We start from the raw sequence: 17,001 nt of genomic DNA on the forward strand, positions 1-17,001 counted from the left end.
ACTTTTTTTAAAATGCAAAGTGATGTGGAAATGTGGAGAACTGAAAATTGGAAAAATGAACTGAGAGAAAACTTCCAGACTCCAGCTCCACCTGCAGCCAACATGGCTAATAGTCAGGGATGATGAGAGATGTAGTCCAGCAATATCCAGAGGGCCATAATCACCTTGCCTGTGATCTGGGTCAATACTGTCTGCACTGACAGGCAGAGCCTCTCTAGGGTTTCAGGCAGAAGTCTTCCCCCACCATTCCTGGAGATGGCAGGGATTCACCCTAGAGTTCCTACATGCAACCATGTGCTCTACCACTGTGGAATGTTGGAAGTACAACAGCAGGGATCATTTAGTTGGTATGATTGGCTATGTGGTTCCAAGGGAGTTTTCCTCCATATATTTGGATGTTTGTCTTCCTGCTATGTACAGGAACCAAAAAAAAGCAAAACCTCTCTGTTCCTTTCTCCTCAAACTATACACAGTTTTTTCTGGTTTGCACAGGGAAGTATTATCAGGCCTTTTTGCTCTAGACAAAATCTGCATTATTTTAAGTGACTCTACTAACATGGAGCCCCTTCCTGAGCTGCAATGGGCACATGAGCCATGAGAAACGGAGACAATTTCGCACTTACTGTGTTTGTTTTTCTTCTCTGGCAGAGGTGGCGGTTTCTCAGAGTCACTAGTGGAGTCCGGAATGAGAAAGTCAGTGAGGAATTCAACGGGGGCTGGGGAGTTCCCTGGCTGGAAGGGCAGCACGGTGGCAAAAGGCGTGATGGTCATAGGGGGGAGCAGGGTGGGGTTGTGCAGATCGTCCTCTGAAATGTTGTCATACTGCGAGGGGTGCCTCTCGAACAAGACACGGCAGCCGGAAGTATCAAAAGTAGGGTTGACTGTCCCCCTCCTCTTCTTCTCTGGGAGAGCCGGAGGGACCTCAGCAGCCAAAGCGGCCGCCACTGGCAGCTGGAAAGTGCGTCCGTAGAACGGGGAGCCGGCCTCCCCCAGAGACTCTGGCAAAGGGCTGAGGGCGGTGGGCCCCTGCTGAGGTAACTGGTCGGCATTCGAGAGGTCCTGCTGCAGGAACTCGTAGTCTGGATCATAATGATCTGTGGAGAACAGAAGAGAGGCAACCGTCAGGAGACTGAGCAACAGGGTGCTGATACACATCAGGACAGACTAGCAGTGGGTGGTGCCCCTTGGGACTGGTGGGGCAGAAGCAGAGGTGGATTTAAGGGAGCACGGCAAGTTCAGTCACACTGAGCATGGAGCCTCAGGGGCACCACAACTATTATGTAGCGTGGAAGGCAAGAGGTGGGGAGGAGGAGGTGCCAAATTTTGGCATCGCAAAGGGCACTGCTGATCATTGAGGCCCCAGGGTCTGCCACTCACAGGAAGTCAGGGAGGCCAACAGTAAGTGGCTCCACACACAGTGACAGGCAGAGCCAACTAAGGCCACATCAACACCATATATTTCAAGTACTACGACACCACTTTAAGCGGCCATGGCTTCCCCCAAGTAATTCTGGAAGCTGTGGCTTGGTAAGGGAGCTGAGAGTTGTTAAGGGAACCCTATTTCCTTCACACAACTACTATTTCCCAGAGATCCCTGTGAAGAGGGAGTGGCTGTTAAACCACTCTGTCCTGAGCATTCAGCTTCAATGAATAATCCTCTCTCAATCCAGTTTCTCCACACCAGGCATCATTTTTACTATACACCTCTATTACATCTCCCTCTTATTTGCCTTTTCTTTAAACTGCACACAAAAAGCAGCACCAGAATAGGGCCTTCTCAGTGGTGGCTTCCTGTTTGCAGAACAGTCCCTTCCCAGCAAGGCTCCATTAGCAGATGTCACTATCTGGTCTTGCTTGCCAGGCAAAAACATTTTTATTCACCCAGTCTTCTGGCCCTTAGTTTTCTGCTCTCTTTCTTTTTTAGCAGGGTAGGTTGAGTAGAATAAAACATAACATATACTTTATCATTCTAGGTTGTCTCCAGACATTTGTTTCTGTAAGTTGCTTTGAGTTCACATTTGTAAAAAGGAGCCACTAATCAGTCACCATCAGCTTAGATGCTACAGAGGCATTTCTAAACACCAGGCCCCCCAAACCCAAGCTGCAGGGTGCATGTACCCTGTCCCCTTTCCCCTCTCCAGGTCCTCTGGCAAGAACACCCACTCCCTACCTAGCGTTTCACAGCTTGTGTTGCGGGAGCACTGCCCGCTGTCACAGTCCAGCGAGGAGAGCTGCTCATCGGATTTGCTGAGCTTGCCCATGCTGTTGTATGGCGAGAGGCGGGGGGATTCCCCGCCATAGGACTGGCTGCCTCCTGACAGCCTCCGCTGCGCGTAACAGTCCGCATCAAAATCCTGGAGGCACAGAAGAAGAAGAGGAGGGGAGTTATGTTTGTTTCATTTATTCAAGGTATTTATTTTATTTAAATATTTACAAGCCACACTTTCATTAAAAATAAATAACAAAGCGGTGAACAACAAAGGCATGATATAATGTGAAAACATCAATAAAATGCTTTCAGGTTTTAATGCGTTTTGAAAAGTTAAGGTTTTGTTGTCTTGGAATGTTTGGGAGTTGCATTGAGGGAATTTAGTTTTATTTATTTATTTCGTTTATATTCCGCCTTTCCTCCAAGGAGTTCAATGTGCTGTACACAGTTCTCCCATTTGTGGGGGTGGGGGCAGGAGGGTGATTTGGCAGGGGTGGAGCCAAAAGACCTCCCACACACATGGGGAGAGCATCAGCTGTTTCCAGCTTTATGTAAAGTATATAACCCCCTCCATGTTTATCTACTTAAGAAACTAGGCTTCTCAACCTTTGCAATAAAACTGTGTCACTCCCCCCCCCCCTAAAAAGCTACACACACACACACACACACACACACACAAACATAGAGGCAAAGGTAGCCTATACCAAACACAGACCCAGACATACAGATTCAACATGGCACCCCTCCTTTTAATGATGAATGGGGAGAGGGGGCAACATGTGCCCCCATCACTGTGCTGGGCCAGGCCAAGCCTTTCAACTTCCTTGCCCTGGTCAGTGACAAAATAGGGACCAACATCATGCAGTGCCCACTGGTACTCTGCACTTTCATGTCCCACCACCAGCAATTACAGTGGTCTGCTACTCAGAGCAGAAAACTAGATGGGCCAACAGTCTGAACTGGCACGAGGCAACTTCCGACTTACCTGCCTATTTATTCCAATTGGCAAACTGGACCCACTGGTGGTCCGGCTCATGGGTGCCACAACAGCCACTCTAGTGGGAGATGGCGCCGACTGGCGTTTCTTCGGCGGCAGTGCAGGAGGAGGGCTGTGAAAGGTGGGTCAAAGAAAAACATGAAGACAACAACGCCAGTCAAGTACTTCTGGATCAAAAAGCCACAATAACCATCTCTAAGAAGGTTGGGGAAGGGCCATAGCTCAGTGGCAGAGCATTTCCTTTGCATGCAGAAAGTCCCAGGTTGAACCCTGCTGGCATTTCTAGGTAGGGCTGGGAGAGACCACCACCCTCCACCCAAAACTCTGGAAAGCTGCTGCTCCTGAGCAGTGCAGACAAGATGGAACTAGACTGACCAGTTGTTTCTCAGATGTGGAGTCTCTCCCAGACCTACCTGAATATCCTAGGCCCTTCCCCTGAAAACAAAGTAAGATTCCAGTCTTCATGGTTCTGAATAAAGTACTGATTTAAACAGGAAAACCCAATAGGCTTCCTTCTAATGAGACAGACCGCTGGGTCCATCTAGCTCAGTACTGTCTACACTGACCGGCAGAGGTCCTCCAGGGTTTCAGGCAGGCAATCTTTTCCAGCCCTACCTGGAGATGCTGGAGATTGAACCTGGGACCTTTTGCAGGTAAAGCAGATGCTCTACCACTGAGCTATAGCCTTTCCCTCATTAGCTGCTATTTCCTTCAAAGGATGGAGTTTCTTATGAAGTTTGAAAATGGTAGTAAAACCCAAACCAACCATTCCTCTGCAATCAATGAGGGGGGGGGGGGGAGTTAATTGTTCCTAATGGGGCTGACCAAAAAAACACACACCCCAAGCAACCAGATAATGGTAAGATTTTCTAGATGCCAATATGTTTGCAAATTGTTCTGTTTCTGGGGCACGCCCATTGCCCCAGAGGGTGTCTTGATGTCAAAGCCCTTCAACAGTGAGAAAGCTGCACAGCCAACTCACACCAGTGACCACAGAGCCTGCAAAAGGAAAAGAATCTCACACGATTCTAGCAAGCCACACAGTATTTGTTTGCATCCCCCATCACACACTTCAACAAGCAAGGTGTTGCCGTTCTTCTTAAACAACCCTGAACAGCTGGGTGGAGGGTCATAAGAAATATCACACCCACCCACCCAACTTCTAAAAAATAGGTAAGAAGACCCTTGCTGGATCAGGCCAATTGCCCATGCAGTCTAGCACCCTGTTTTTACAGTTGCCAACCTGATGCCTAAGGGAAGCTCATAAGCAGGATCCAAGCACAACACTTGGCATTCAAAAGCATTACTGGATCCGGCCATGGAGGCAGAATGAAGCCACCGTGTCTAGTAGCCATTCATAGCGCTCTCCTCCATGAATCTGTCCAGTCCTAATTTAAAGCCATCTAAGTTTGTGACAGGGACGCGGGTGGCGCTGTGGGTTAAACCACAGAGCCTAGGACTTGCCGATCAGAAGGTCGGTGGTTCGAATCCCTGTGACAGGGTGGGCTCCCATTACTCGGTCCCTGCTCCTGCCAACCTAGCAGTTCGAAAGCACGTCAAAGTGCAAGTAGATAAATAGGTACCACTCCAGCGGAAAGGTAAACGCCGTTTCCGTGCGCTGCTCTGGTTCACCAGAAGCGGCTTAGTCATGCTGGCCACATGACTGGAAGCTGTACGCCGGCTCCCTTGGCCAATAAAGCGAGATGAACGCCCCAGAGTCGGCCACGACTGGACCTAATGGTCAGGGGTCCCTTTATCGTTACTTTTAAGTTTGTGACTATCTCTGCCACAATTTAGGAGCTCTTGTGTGCTTGCGGCTTAAGGAAGATAACAAGAGTTTCGCTTTGTCTTCTTCCACTCTTTTTTGCTTTATTTCCCCACGCCCTCCACCCCCATTTCCATGAAACCAGAAATGAATGCACCTGCACCTTCACCCGCTCAACTTATGCATCTAATCTCACCTTGCTTAGGAAATCAGAATGTTTTCCAGTACTGGTGGTGAGTGTGGCCAATGTATGCCTGCTCAGATGTGCACACACTGTACAGATACAGACCACACACAGAGACAGACAGATCATTTCTAGCCTTTTGTCATCAGCGCAGGAAATGCTGCCTTTTACTTCTTCCCTACCAACCCCAAGAAGTACCGCACCAGCCACCCCTGGGGTTCTACAGTCCATTCACACAACACAAAACAGCAGCAAGAACCCAGAACAGTGCTGGTTCTCTGCCTGACAAGCTGACATGGAAAGGGTTCTCTGAAGTCTGAAAACCTCTTAATGACAACTAGTTAATTATTTCAACCCTGACTGTAGTGACAAGAGGTTACTGAGGCAACTCTCGAACTCATTTCTTCCAGCTCTACCTGTTTTCAGCGACCCGGATGCAGGGAAGGGGAGGCTTGGGAGGGGCGACTTCTTCGTCCATAGGATCCGTCAAAATCTCCGCCGTCTGAGCAATCCCTGTTGTCTTGTTGAGAATCTCCATCTCACGATCTGTCAGGGGAAGCTCCGAAGGGCTGGGAAGGATGGAAAAAGCATGGCTTGCTTTGTATACAGCATTTGCATCACTATGGTTCATTTGGCATTGTGCACCAGGGGCCCAAAGAGGGCGCCAGGCACTGTGTAGAACGTACAAATATTTGGAAGAGCCAGTCACTCTCTCTGGCCCTTTAAGAAAGCACCTTTTCGCAAATGCATGTTTAACAATTAATTGATATAATTTAATTCAGTTCCTCTCCCTATATTCCTTTTGCTCATACAACTATTTATCTAATATATAAATGTGTCCAAATATAATCAATTCATTAATTAACTACTAACCCCATAGGCAGGGTACTATTTTTTAAACACTACAGTCTTTTAATTTACTGGATAAGAGGATATCACAATGCACGGGCATTTGATCACACCCACACCATACATTCAAAGCCTCTGGCTTCCACTTAGGAATCCTGGGAACTGTAGTTTGCTAAGGGTGCTGGGAATTGTAGCTCTGAGAGAGCTAAACTTTTAAGCTTGTAGCCGAGTTTTACTCAAAGCAGACATGTTGAAATTAATGTGCCTGCATTAGTCATGCCCAGTTATTTCCATAGGTCTACTCTGAGTAGGATTCACATCAGATAAACGCCTACCATTCCCATGATTTTTTTGGGTGGGGGAAGTCACAACAGTTAAAGGACTATGAATGTTCCTTAAATGTATGGTGAAAATGTGACCTTATGTTCCACGGATTCAGCAGCAAACCAGAGCAAGAAACCCCACTGAACTTGCTGCTGCTTCCTCCCTTCATCTTCCACTATTTCTCTTTTGGGTGTGCTCTCTTCAAACAACTGATACAGGCCTATCCCATGAGTAGCTTTGGTTTCTGACTGCTTCATCAGACACTCTTTGTGACTCACCTGTCCGTTGAAGAAGCAGGTATGCTAGGTTTAATGGGGCTTGTGGGGGACGGGTGTTCTTGCTTCTCAATAGTGAGCTTCACCAGCTCCTAAACATAAAATGGAATACAGGAAAAAAGGGAAGGCTCAGTCAAAGGCCGCTGCAACTTTATTCTCTACCAGAGAATACTTGTTTTAATTCCGCTTCAAGGTTTTGGATTTTTCAAACCCCCAACCCCTTTCAAAACCTTCACCCAATGCCCTGGACAGAAAGAAATAGAACAGAAGAATGTGAGAACTGGAAAGATGCCTTAGTGGTCTAAACCATGAAAAGCTTACATTGCAAGGTGTAAACACAGCAACCCTGAAAGAAAGACCTGCCCAACCTCTGCTTAAAAGACCCCCTCCTGCAACGGAAGTCTGCCAACCCCAGGAGACAGTCCTGTCCACTTTAGAAAAGCTCTGGCCTCTTTGACATTTCACCCAATAGTGAGCTGAGATCTGCTCCCTTGCAATTTCCACCCTCTGGCCACAAAGAGGACTGAGAACTAAAGAAGTGTAATAACATAGGACAGTCGGCTACCGTCTTTTCAGATTGGGGCCCCTCCTCTAAATCCCAGCTTTCTGTAGAGAGGCCACTTCTCAGTTTCATTGACTTTGCTGTTCATAAGAAGCGGGGGGACTCTGGATCACACCCTCTAGTGCTGGTAAGCCTGCTTCACCACCACCTCAACCTCTCTAGCTTCTAACCCCCCCCCCCCCGACACACATCCACATGCTGATGAGTCCATGAGGGCTAGCACCTTGCTGGCTTTAAAAACTTTTATTTTCAGGATAATGTATGTTTCCAAGATACATTATCCTGAAACCTGTGCGTAACCATGTCAGCGCTTGCATGGGGCAACAAAGAAAAAGTGACACATGCATTGCAAAGTAATATACACATGGAAAACAGCTCTCTCTATGCAGACTGGTGGCTGCCTGGTTTTGTGTTCCAAGCAGGCTTCGAGAGTCGGTTCATTGTAGATCATAGCATTGACAGTCTCTTTTCTGAATTATTATCTACCATGATGCAAAAAATAAGGAGGGTTCAAGCAAGACTTCCAAACAAAGGTGTATTGCATTGAAATGTATGTGTGTATTGAAATATATGAATGGAAATTTCATGGGAATGCAAGATATATCAAAGAGGGAAGTAGCTACTGGAAAGCGGAAGTGGAACGGATGAGGTTTGCTGGACTTTCAGAAAGGGCACCAGGGGGAAAGGGTTGGGGGGGGGAGTGGGTGTGGGTGTGGCTCTTTCCTTTGTATAGTAGTAGACAACATTCCAGCTGGGCAAAAGTTACTCTTTCTGCACACGGCCCTCTTCTATCTAGGCAGCCAATCAGCATTTATCACAGCCCAGGGCCAAGTTACATCTGGTCTAAAATGTGTGAAGCAGGCTTGGCGATGGCGTGTGGTCTGGGGAAAAGCAGAGCTGTTCTGCTGTTTGCCCCGTATGGAATTGTGGATTGTGAGTTCTTCAGGGCAGGGACCTGTCTTTATACTCAGTAAAGCACCATACATGCTGATGTAAATAGCAACAACAATACAGTGGTACCTCGGGTTAAGAACTTAATTTGTTCCGGAAGTCTGTTCTTCACCTGAAACTGTTCTTAACCTGAGGCACCACTTTAGTTAATGGAGCCTCCCGCTGCTGCTGCACGATTTCTGTTCTCATCCCAGGGTAAAGTTCTTAACCCGAGATACTATTTCTGGATTGGCAGTCTGTAAGCTGAAGGGTCTGTAACCCGAGGTACCACTGTACTGTGTTGCCTCAGAAATTCTGGGCTTCTTCTAAGGAAGTGTACTGCTTTTGCTTTAAAATCAATGTAAGTGGTTATCAATAGCTAAAATTTGATGGCAAACATAGAAGATGGTTCCCCCAAAATACCACAGCTGCACAACCACAGAAGCCAGAAGACTGGGAGGTGGTTTTCATTTCTGCATCAGGTTCCCAGAGCTCAATATGTTAGCCTAGGCCCCACGGTGACTTGTCTGAAGAGACAGCTGTTTATGACTAAAGTTTTAAGGATAGCAATGTTGCTTTTGCATTTGTGACATTTTTGCAGGTGTGCGGAATACGTATTCTAGCAAAGCTCCTAGAATATGAAATCCTTCTTTAAAAGGTAGCTCATCTCTTCATGCAGACTTGGTCAGTTAGCAAAACAGAATTAAAACAACAACCCTAAACGCAATGATTGCCACTTAACACAAAGGAACTTATTACTTCCATGTCAACAAATAATAAAGTAGCACAGCCCAAACATCAGGTGGGCTGCCTGATACTGATGCAGAGGATTTCAGTTAAACTCTGCATGGCCAGTAAGGACTGTTTAACATTAAGAGGAAGGGCCATAGGTCAGTGGGACACCAATTTTGCAACCAGAAGGTCCCAGATTCAACCCAAAACATCTCCAGGTAGGGCTGGAATAGACACCAATGAGAAACCCCAGAGAGCTGCTGTCCATCAGTGTTGACAATACAGAGCCAGATGGACCAAGGGCTTGACATGGGGTTCCTCCAGATGACAGAGCATTTCTTCTTTCCTTGCACAAAGCTTACCTGGAGGTTAGACTATATGAGTAGCGTCCAACTAAGTTCTATTCAGTGTAGACCCACTGAAACTTTTTCGAGCATTACCCCATCACTTTACTAGGTGCAAAAAAAACCCAACCCCTTTTAAAAGTGGATTTGTTGCATCAGAGTTTTAATCCATTTTAACTGTACAAACCTAATGTTCCAGTACATGCTTAAATTCCTCCTGCAAATTACTTATGGTCTGGAGGTGACTTAAGTAGAACACAGCTGTCTATGCTCTAATAATGATACAGATAATAATAAACCACGACAGATCCACCTTGCAAATCAAGATTTCAAATGAGAAAGGTATGCTTTATTGGGATGGGGGAAGCTCCCTTGGAATTCTACTGTTTCTGACCAAGTTGTGAGTGCAGATGCATTTGAGGTATGTGCTATAACTAAGCATCTATAGAAGTGTGTCAGAAGAGCCCAGCCTTAGTATTGCTACCATCAGTTTTGAGACAGCCCGTTCTCATGGTGGGAGCAAGGGGTCTGAGGTATGGTCAGAGGCAGAGAAGACAGCACTGTACCTTGACTCCATCCAGAACAGCCTTGATGACCCCTTTCACTGTGTTCACCACCTCTTTATCTTCAGAGTTCAAGCCCTCCAGCATCACCTGATCAGACCAACGTATCAGATTGCCCAGGCTCTGGTACACACGGCTATAGCAGGAAGAGATGGCCGAACTGCAGGAGCAAACAAACAAACAAACAAACAAACAAACAAACAAACAAACAAAGCATTGGCATGGAGAATACATGGAGAGAGGTGTTTCAATAAAGGAAAACTGCTGGGGAAAAATCCTTTGTCACAATACATTTTATTCTGATGTACGACTCACCCAGTCCCAAGTTTGAAGACTATTAATTATATATTTAATAAGCAAGTCAAGATAAGCTCATCCCAAGTCTGACGAGGAACAGTTAAAAACCAACCAACCAACCAACCAACCAACCAACCAACCAACCAACAAGGCTCTTACTACTGAGTCACTGCCTCACAACAGCCCCTGAAGCTTCAGAATAGTCTTCAAGGGGCAGCCCAACAACCTATGCTGTACCTGTGCCTACCCTAAAAAATCAAGCAACAATTTGCACAATTTTCTAGGGAGACTATTGAGGGTCTGATTCAACAGAATAGTTTTGCCAGCAGCATTCTGTGCAATGGGTCCTAACAACAACAACAACAACAACAGTTTTATTTGTAAGTCACCCATCTGACTGGGTTGCCCCAGTCACTCTGGGCAGCTCCCAAAAGAGTATTAAAAACACAATGAAACACCAAACATTAAAAACTTTCCTAAAGAGGGCTGCAATGGGGCTTCCCCCTATTCTCTCTAGCACAATGTTGCAATAAGGCTTCCTCCAGCTCCCCCTGGCCTCCTCAAATTGGCTTGTGGTGGGGGTCAGGAAAGCATGAAGGGAGGACAAGGGAGACTTCCATCTGGCAAACGGGAATGCTTGCACTGACAGAACAATAATAGCAGCCTGGCATTGAATTCCTCCTTATAGACTTTAATTATGCCATGTGCGACCTGAATTTGTTGGATTTGTGTTTCATCCATGCCACCCCATCCCCCTTTCTGCTGCACAGTCTGATGAATGGCAGATAAGGAAACAACATTCAGCCACATCTCCAATTCTGAAAACAGCACACTATGGTCACCATGCATGAGAAAATGTAGAACTAAGCAGTTGCTTGTTATAGTTCTACTTCCCCTGTTGATGATGCAAAACGCATTGGCTTCAAACGAGAGGGAGAGAAGAGAGAAATAAATCTAGACACATGTGTCAGGAAGGCAAAATTATATGAAAGTTATTGCATGCCACATATATATATTAATGGAGTAGATCATATATTCCCTAGTGAACGCAAGAAGTGTCCAGCTGGATTATACTAATGATCCAGTCTTGACCTGGGGGTGTTGGCGGTGAGAACAAAGCTGTGCAGCTTCAGAACTTATCTCAGCAAGCACTGGGAAGCTTCCCAAGCAAAGACATTTCTCATAGGCTCTGATAACTCTTGCCCTGCCAATGCTTTCTCGACCTTGTTAGGTCCACATTTATCCTTAAAATGAGTGAAGATCCAAGGCCTTGTGGTGGGAGCATTGAGTATGCAAGCATTTGACATCAACCACACTGCTGTGGTGCCTTTGCAGCTGGTGAATTTCTTGGTGATCATGTGGCTGGAGGGAGGCAGGGTTTGAGCCTTTCAAAACTGAATATATTCCACATCACAATAGCATGCCCAATTGAGTGCAGACCCACTGGATCTACCTTAATGACATTAATGGATCACCTGGCAACTCTGTGGTCACTGGATGGAAGGTTGTTCTTAGCTGTAATTGCTTATAATATGCTTTTAACAGCAGCAGCAGCAACAACCTCCTTGTTCCTGGTTAATCCCCTGGCAGCAACTCACCTCTGCTGAATCCGCGTCTCTGCTTGGACCAGTGGCAAGATGGCTTCCAGTACTTTGCTGGCAGATCCCGGCAGCATCTCCAGCACCTTGCTGTCGATTGCCATTTTGTCAACGATGGTCTTGAAATAGCGTAGTGCGCTCACTACGTCCTTCTCTCTCTCCTCCAGCCAAGTGAGATTCTGAGGAGGAATGGAAGGAAGGAGAAAGGGAAACATTTACTGTTTCGGTTAGTGACCATACAGGAAGGAAGGTGCTATCAATAAAGATACTGGGCCAATTAACTGCTACATGTGTCTGCTTGCATGTCATTATTATTCATAGAATCACAGAATTACAGAATTGGAAGGGGCCCCTAAGAGTCATCCATTCCAATATCCTGCAATGCAGGAATCACAACTAAAAGAATCCCTGGTAGAATTCAATTATGAATTACTTCCGATGAAGCACCTTGAAGCTATTTTGCAATGCGAGAAAAACATCTATTGCATCTATTTTAAAAATGGTTTCGAATTCAATATGAATACCAACTGTGATAAAAAATAACCCCCACTTTATTGAAAGAGGAGCATCTTCAATACAGCCAAGCAGGCCCTTGGAAATGGTGCCTGGCTGATATGTAACAGGAGGGAGTTCCAAAGGGATGTGCCTCCCTCCAGCTACACGCAAGAGGACTGTACCACACAAAAGCTAGAAGAGTAGAACCACCACAACTCCCTCAGAAAACTAAATGAGCGACTCACACCTACACAATCCAAGAAACTGGAGCCCTAGCAACTGATGGACTGTATCAGAAAGGCACACTTCATTTCTCCCTGATACAGAAATAACATGGAATAATGTTTTGGGGACACTTTCCTACAGAAAGTCTTGGGAATCAAATTTAGCACAAGACAAACAGGACTCTATTAAAAGTAAGCAGGGGTGGTTTTTTAAAACTGTGTTTTGGGTTGGGAGTTTTTTTTCCGGGGGGCGGGTGTTGCACCATACCCAGGAATTTCAATGTTACTTTTGGCGACTTCATTTCCACTTTAGCTACACTCTCCCTAGTCAATGGTTAACCAGGCTTGGCCCCCAAAATAAATATATACAGATACAGGACAAATAATACAGAGCTTGCTCTGAAACACCCATGTTGGCTCTGCATAAAATCTTGAGGAAGCCTTCCATAGGCCACCCTCATTCTCCCAGAGTGACAGCATCCTTGCCTGCACTGTGAACCTGATCAGTTGCATCCCTTTCGGCTAATCATTTGGCTGAAGACAATAGTTAACATTGATTAGGAGCTAATCCCCACAAAGGCTGACTGTTGCGCAAGTCTCTCTGCTTAAACACTTGGCCTCATAAATAAATTCACCCAATGCTGCAGGCTGCCTCATTCTCTCTCTGCCAGGACCCCAACCTAGAGCAGCAGACTAAGCAGGATGGAGACTGGCCAGGTGCGTCAGACCAGTGGCACCAACAAGGAGGCTTGCTGGTGACTCAGACATACAGCGTGATGTTCACACCTGAGATGGATCGAGTGTTCAAGCCTGGCAGAGTAGGGGTGGTGGTCTTGGTCCAGGGACCCCTGGAGTGGGGCCTCCACACTGGGGACCTACGGCCCCTGCCTTGTTGGCCCATCAACACCAGAAATGCACGGGGGGGGAGGGGGGGAGGCAGGAATCCACAAAGACTCAACTCAGACGAAGGAGCAAGGCTGTCCTGCAGGATTGTGGTGCAAGGAAGTTTCTGTGGTGGACCTCCCTACTTCCACTGCTTCCTGCTCAACATATCTACTTAAGAGCAATGCCTCTATTGCACCACCTGCCCCTCATGGGCTCTGCCTTTGGGGAGGGGGCATGACACCACACACTTACCTTGTTCACCACCTTCTCGGGAGTCTTCACCATGAGGTCAGGCTGCTTCCCTTTCCTGGATGGTGTCCGCTTTATTTTGGGAGAGTGGAACTTGTCCTTCAACTTCATGGTGAATGAGGCGAGATGGGAGCGCTGAGAATCTACAAAAAAAGATGAGGGGTATGAGTGTATTTATCTGATTGGGCTGGAATCCAACTTGCACCAAGCGATATGCCCATATCAATAAATCAAATCTTTATTATGGTTGGCTGATGCTGAAACAAAGCACATGATATACAGCAATACAAAATCGCAGCCTCAGAAGAACTAGCTATTAATGATTCAAGATGACAAATGAGAAACTGACCATTACAGCAGGTGTTGCATATTACAATCTTCAAATATGTACACTGAAAACTGCCATGTGCAGGTCAGACTGGTGGTCCCTTCTAGTCCAGAACTGTCAACACTGACTAGTAGCAGCTCGCCAGGGGGTCAGACTAGGAGTCTTTCCCTGCTCTACCTGGAGATGCTCTGCCACTGGTCTGTAACAGATTTATTTGACCCCTCAAGGCAGTGCTTTTTTTCTGAGAGTACTCTAGGATCTGCAGTACCAGCACCTCCCCCCCGCCCACCCAGAAGCACTGGTTAGAAGTGTGGTACTTATGGTAACAACTTAATAGTGAGTACAGACACCTTTTTTACTAGAATGAAAACACTGCCAGGTTAAATAATATGCCTCAACGGTGCTGAGTGGAGACTGTGGGTGGAAGCAGATTTGCATTCTTTACCTGTCTTCAGTATAATTTGTCAATAATAGTACAGGATCAACATGGGCTTTCATGATCTAATATTTTCGATATTAAAGCTTTAATCTTCTCCCAGTTTTTCCAATATAAGGGTGCTGAGAGCTGTTACAAGACCTCCCTGTGCCCCTCCCAAAGCTACAATTCCCAGAGTTCCCTGTGAAGGATTGTTAAAACACTCAAAAAATGTAGCTCTGTGAGGAGAATAGGGGGTGTCCTAACAACTCTCAGCACCCCTAACAAACTACAGATCTCAGAATCTTTTGTCAGAAACCGTAACTGTTTGAAGTAGAACCATAATGTTTTAAGAGTATAATGTGAATGTGGCCTCTGTTGAATACAACCCAACATGCCAGCAGATATATGGGGGGAGGCCATGCTAGATGGAATAAATGTGGAAAAGGATATATAGTGGTACCTTGGTTTGCAACTGCTTTGGATTACAACCATTTTGGATTACAACCACGTCAAACCTGGAAGTGTGTGTCCCTTTTTTGGGATTACAACCCATTTTTTGTGGATTTCAACCAATTTTGTTTTTGATTACAACAATTTTGTTTCGCCCCATTGGCGAAAGTGTGCCTTGGGTTACAACCTGTTTTGGTTTACAACCGGACCTCCGGAATGGATTATGGTTGTAAACCAAGGTACCACTGTAAAGATATATTGCTAAACTGGCTGCTTAAATGAGGAGAGGAAGCATAATCATGTATGGGGTTTCCCCCTCTCTACCCTCATTTTCATTTGAGCTATTTTAGTTTCAATGCACTTTTCACAGTCTGTAGCCCTTGCAAAGAAGAAGCGGTACCTTTCTAACATCAGCAGGCATGTTTGTAACCACTTAAACTGCAAAGTGAAACAAGCCCGGGTGATTTCACAGTAAGCCACTGCTGGCAGTCTCCTGCCTAAGCTGACACAGCTGGTCTCAGAAGAGGTGCTGGGACTCCCAGACAACTGGTGGGGGGGGGGGACTTCAACATCTATACTGAGGCGACTGGCTCTGGGGTGGCTCAGGACTTCGTGTGTGTGTGTGTGTGCATGTTCATGTGTATGTATATGTATATCTTCAACATCATGGCTCCAATGATGACTATGCCAGGCCACACTCTGGACTTTGTTTTCTCAACTGGATAGGAAGAGGGTGATCTCAAAGTAGGGGATATTGACATCAGTCCCTAGTCAGATCACTTCCTGTTTCAGCACCTTTTCCCCTCCGCTGAGGTGGGGGACCTGTTAGGATGGTCTGTCCTTAGAAGCCGATGGATCCAGTGGGCTTCCAGAGTGCTCTGGGAGATTTCCTGTCAGAGCTCTGGCTGACCTCCGGAACAACTAAATGGCTCAGGCTGTTGACAGGATCACCCCTGACTGCCCTCTCCTGCTTGGCTCCCTGGTACACTCCAGAGCTTAGAGCGAAAAACAGGGGAGCTAGCCAGGTGTTTTGCCTGGTATAAAGGCTCCAGAGGGGCGCCATTGAGGCTCCCAGGCTCTCTCTCTGTGTGTATGCAAATATGCACAAGGAGGTGCCAAACTTGGTCTTTGACCCAGGTGAAATACAGCCTAGTTTTGCCCCTGGCAAGGAAAGAGGCTAGGAGATGGTTCGAACATGAGTAGAAGAACAATCTGGTTGAATGCAATCAAACTCTGTTGGGGGCTCATCATTGAGTATACCTAGTGAGCAGTGAAGCCTGCAAAGAAGACTTACTCTGCTGCTTCCACTGCATTCTCATTGTGTGGTCTAGCAGAGCTTTCCCAGGTAGTATGGAGCCTTCTACACTCTGGCCCAAGGGAGGTGGCAGAACCTATGGCAACTCACTGTGACTTGTTTGCAAAGCTTTTGAGGATAAAATTGTTGCATCCACTGGAATCTTGACACCGCTGTTACAACAGATGAAGGGCAGTATATAAATTTAAACAACAGGGGGAGCTAAGCGGCGAGGCAGGCAAGCCAGATGGGAAACAACCACCTGGCCTTCTAGTACAATATTAGACAAAAATAAACAGTGGCTCTCTCAATATGTTCCTTCAGCTTGTTCAAGGATGCGGTTGCCTCAGTTTATAAATCACACCGGCTGTTATGTCTATCTGCCTACAGTTAGGCTAGGCAAACAGAATACATGAGAATGCAAGAAGAGCCTGGCTGCTGGAACAGGCCAAGATCCCATCTAGGCCAACATCCTGTTCTCACAGTGGCCAACCAGAGGCCCGATGGGAAGCCTGCAAGTAGGATCTGAGGACAAGGGCAATTCTCCACTTTTGTGGTTTCTAGCAACTGGTATTCAGAAGCATTACTGCCTCCAACCATGGAGGCAGAGCATAGCCATCATGGCTAGTTGCCATCAATAGCTTTTCCCTCTAGGAGTCTGTCAAATCCTCTGTTAAAGCCATCCAAGTTGGTAGTTATCATGGCTTTCTGCGGAAGGAGGCTCCAGAGTTTAACGATGTGCTGCATGAAGAAGTCTTTCCTTTTATCTGTCCTAAATTTCCAACATTTGACTTTATTAGAAGTCCACCAGTTCTGGTGTTTTGAGAGAGGGAGAAAAACTTTTCTCTATATACACTATATACATTTCCCCGATGCCATGCAAAATTTTATAAACTTCTCTCACATCACATCTACTTTGGCAGAGGACTGGACATACCAAGAAGGTTGGGTCTCATTTTTGTAGCAAGTTACAGCTGTAAGGGGTTGGGGAGTAGGACTGCTTTTCAAATAAAGAAGCAATATACTCCA

The 17,001-nt window shown here is 46.3% G+C and overlaps 1 protein-coding gene across 10 annotated transcripts in view; it reads right to left on the bottom strand.

Moving 5' to 3' along the window:
* RAPGEF1 (Rap guanine nucleotide exchange factor 1) overlaps positions 1-17,001 on the bottom strand; it is a 115,138-nt gene that overhangs the window by 38,234 nt on the left and 59,903 nt on the right. For all 10 annotated transcript variants that reach the window (XR_013391375.1, XM_077922554.1, XM_077922553.1 and 7 more), the window contains 8 exons: positions 13,486-13,625; positions 11,630-11,808; positions 9,738-9,894; positions 6,607-6,695; positions 5,572-5,724; positions 3,195-3,318; positions 2,171-2,354; positions 624-1,094 (listed from right to left, as the gene is read on the bottom strand). Coding sequence is in view for 9 of the 10 variants with exons in the window: in XM_077922553.1 (XP_077778679.1) it covers positions 624-1,094; positions 2,171-2,354; positions 3,195-3,318; positions 5,572-5,724; positions 6,607-6,695; positions 9,738-9,894; positions 11,630-11,808; positions 13,486-13,625 (1,497 nt within the window). In the remaining variant the exon portion in view is untranslated. The remainder of the gene's footprint in view (positions 1-623; positions 1,095-2,170; positions 2,355-3,194; positions 3,319-5,571; positions 5,725-6,606; positions 6,696-9,737; positions 9,895-11,629; positions 11,809-13,485; positions 13,626-17,001) is intronic.

This window comes from Podarcis muralis, chromosome Z, assembly GCF_964188315.1.
Source record: "Podarcis muralis chromosome Z, rPodMur119.hap1.1, whole genome shotgun sequence".
NCBI classification, from domain to species: Eukaryota; Metazoa; Chordata; class Lepidosauria; order Squamata; family Lacertidae; genus Podarcis; species Podarcis muralis.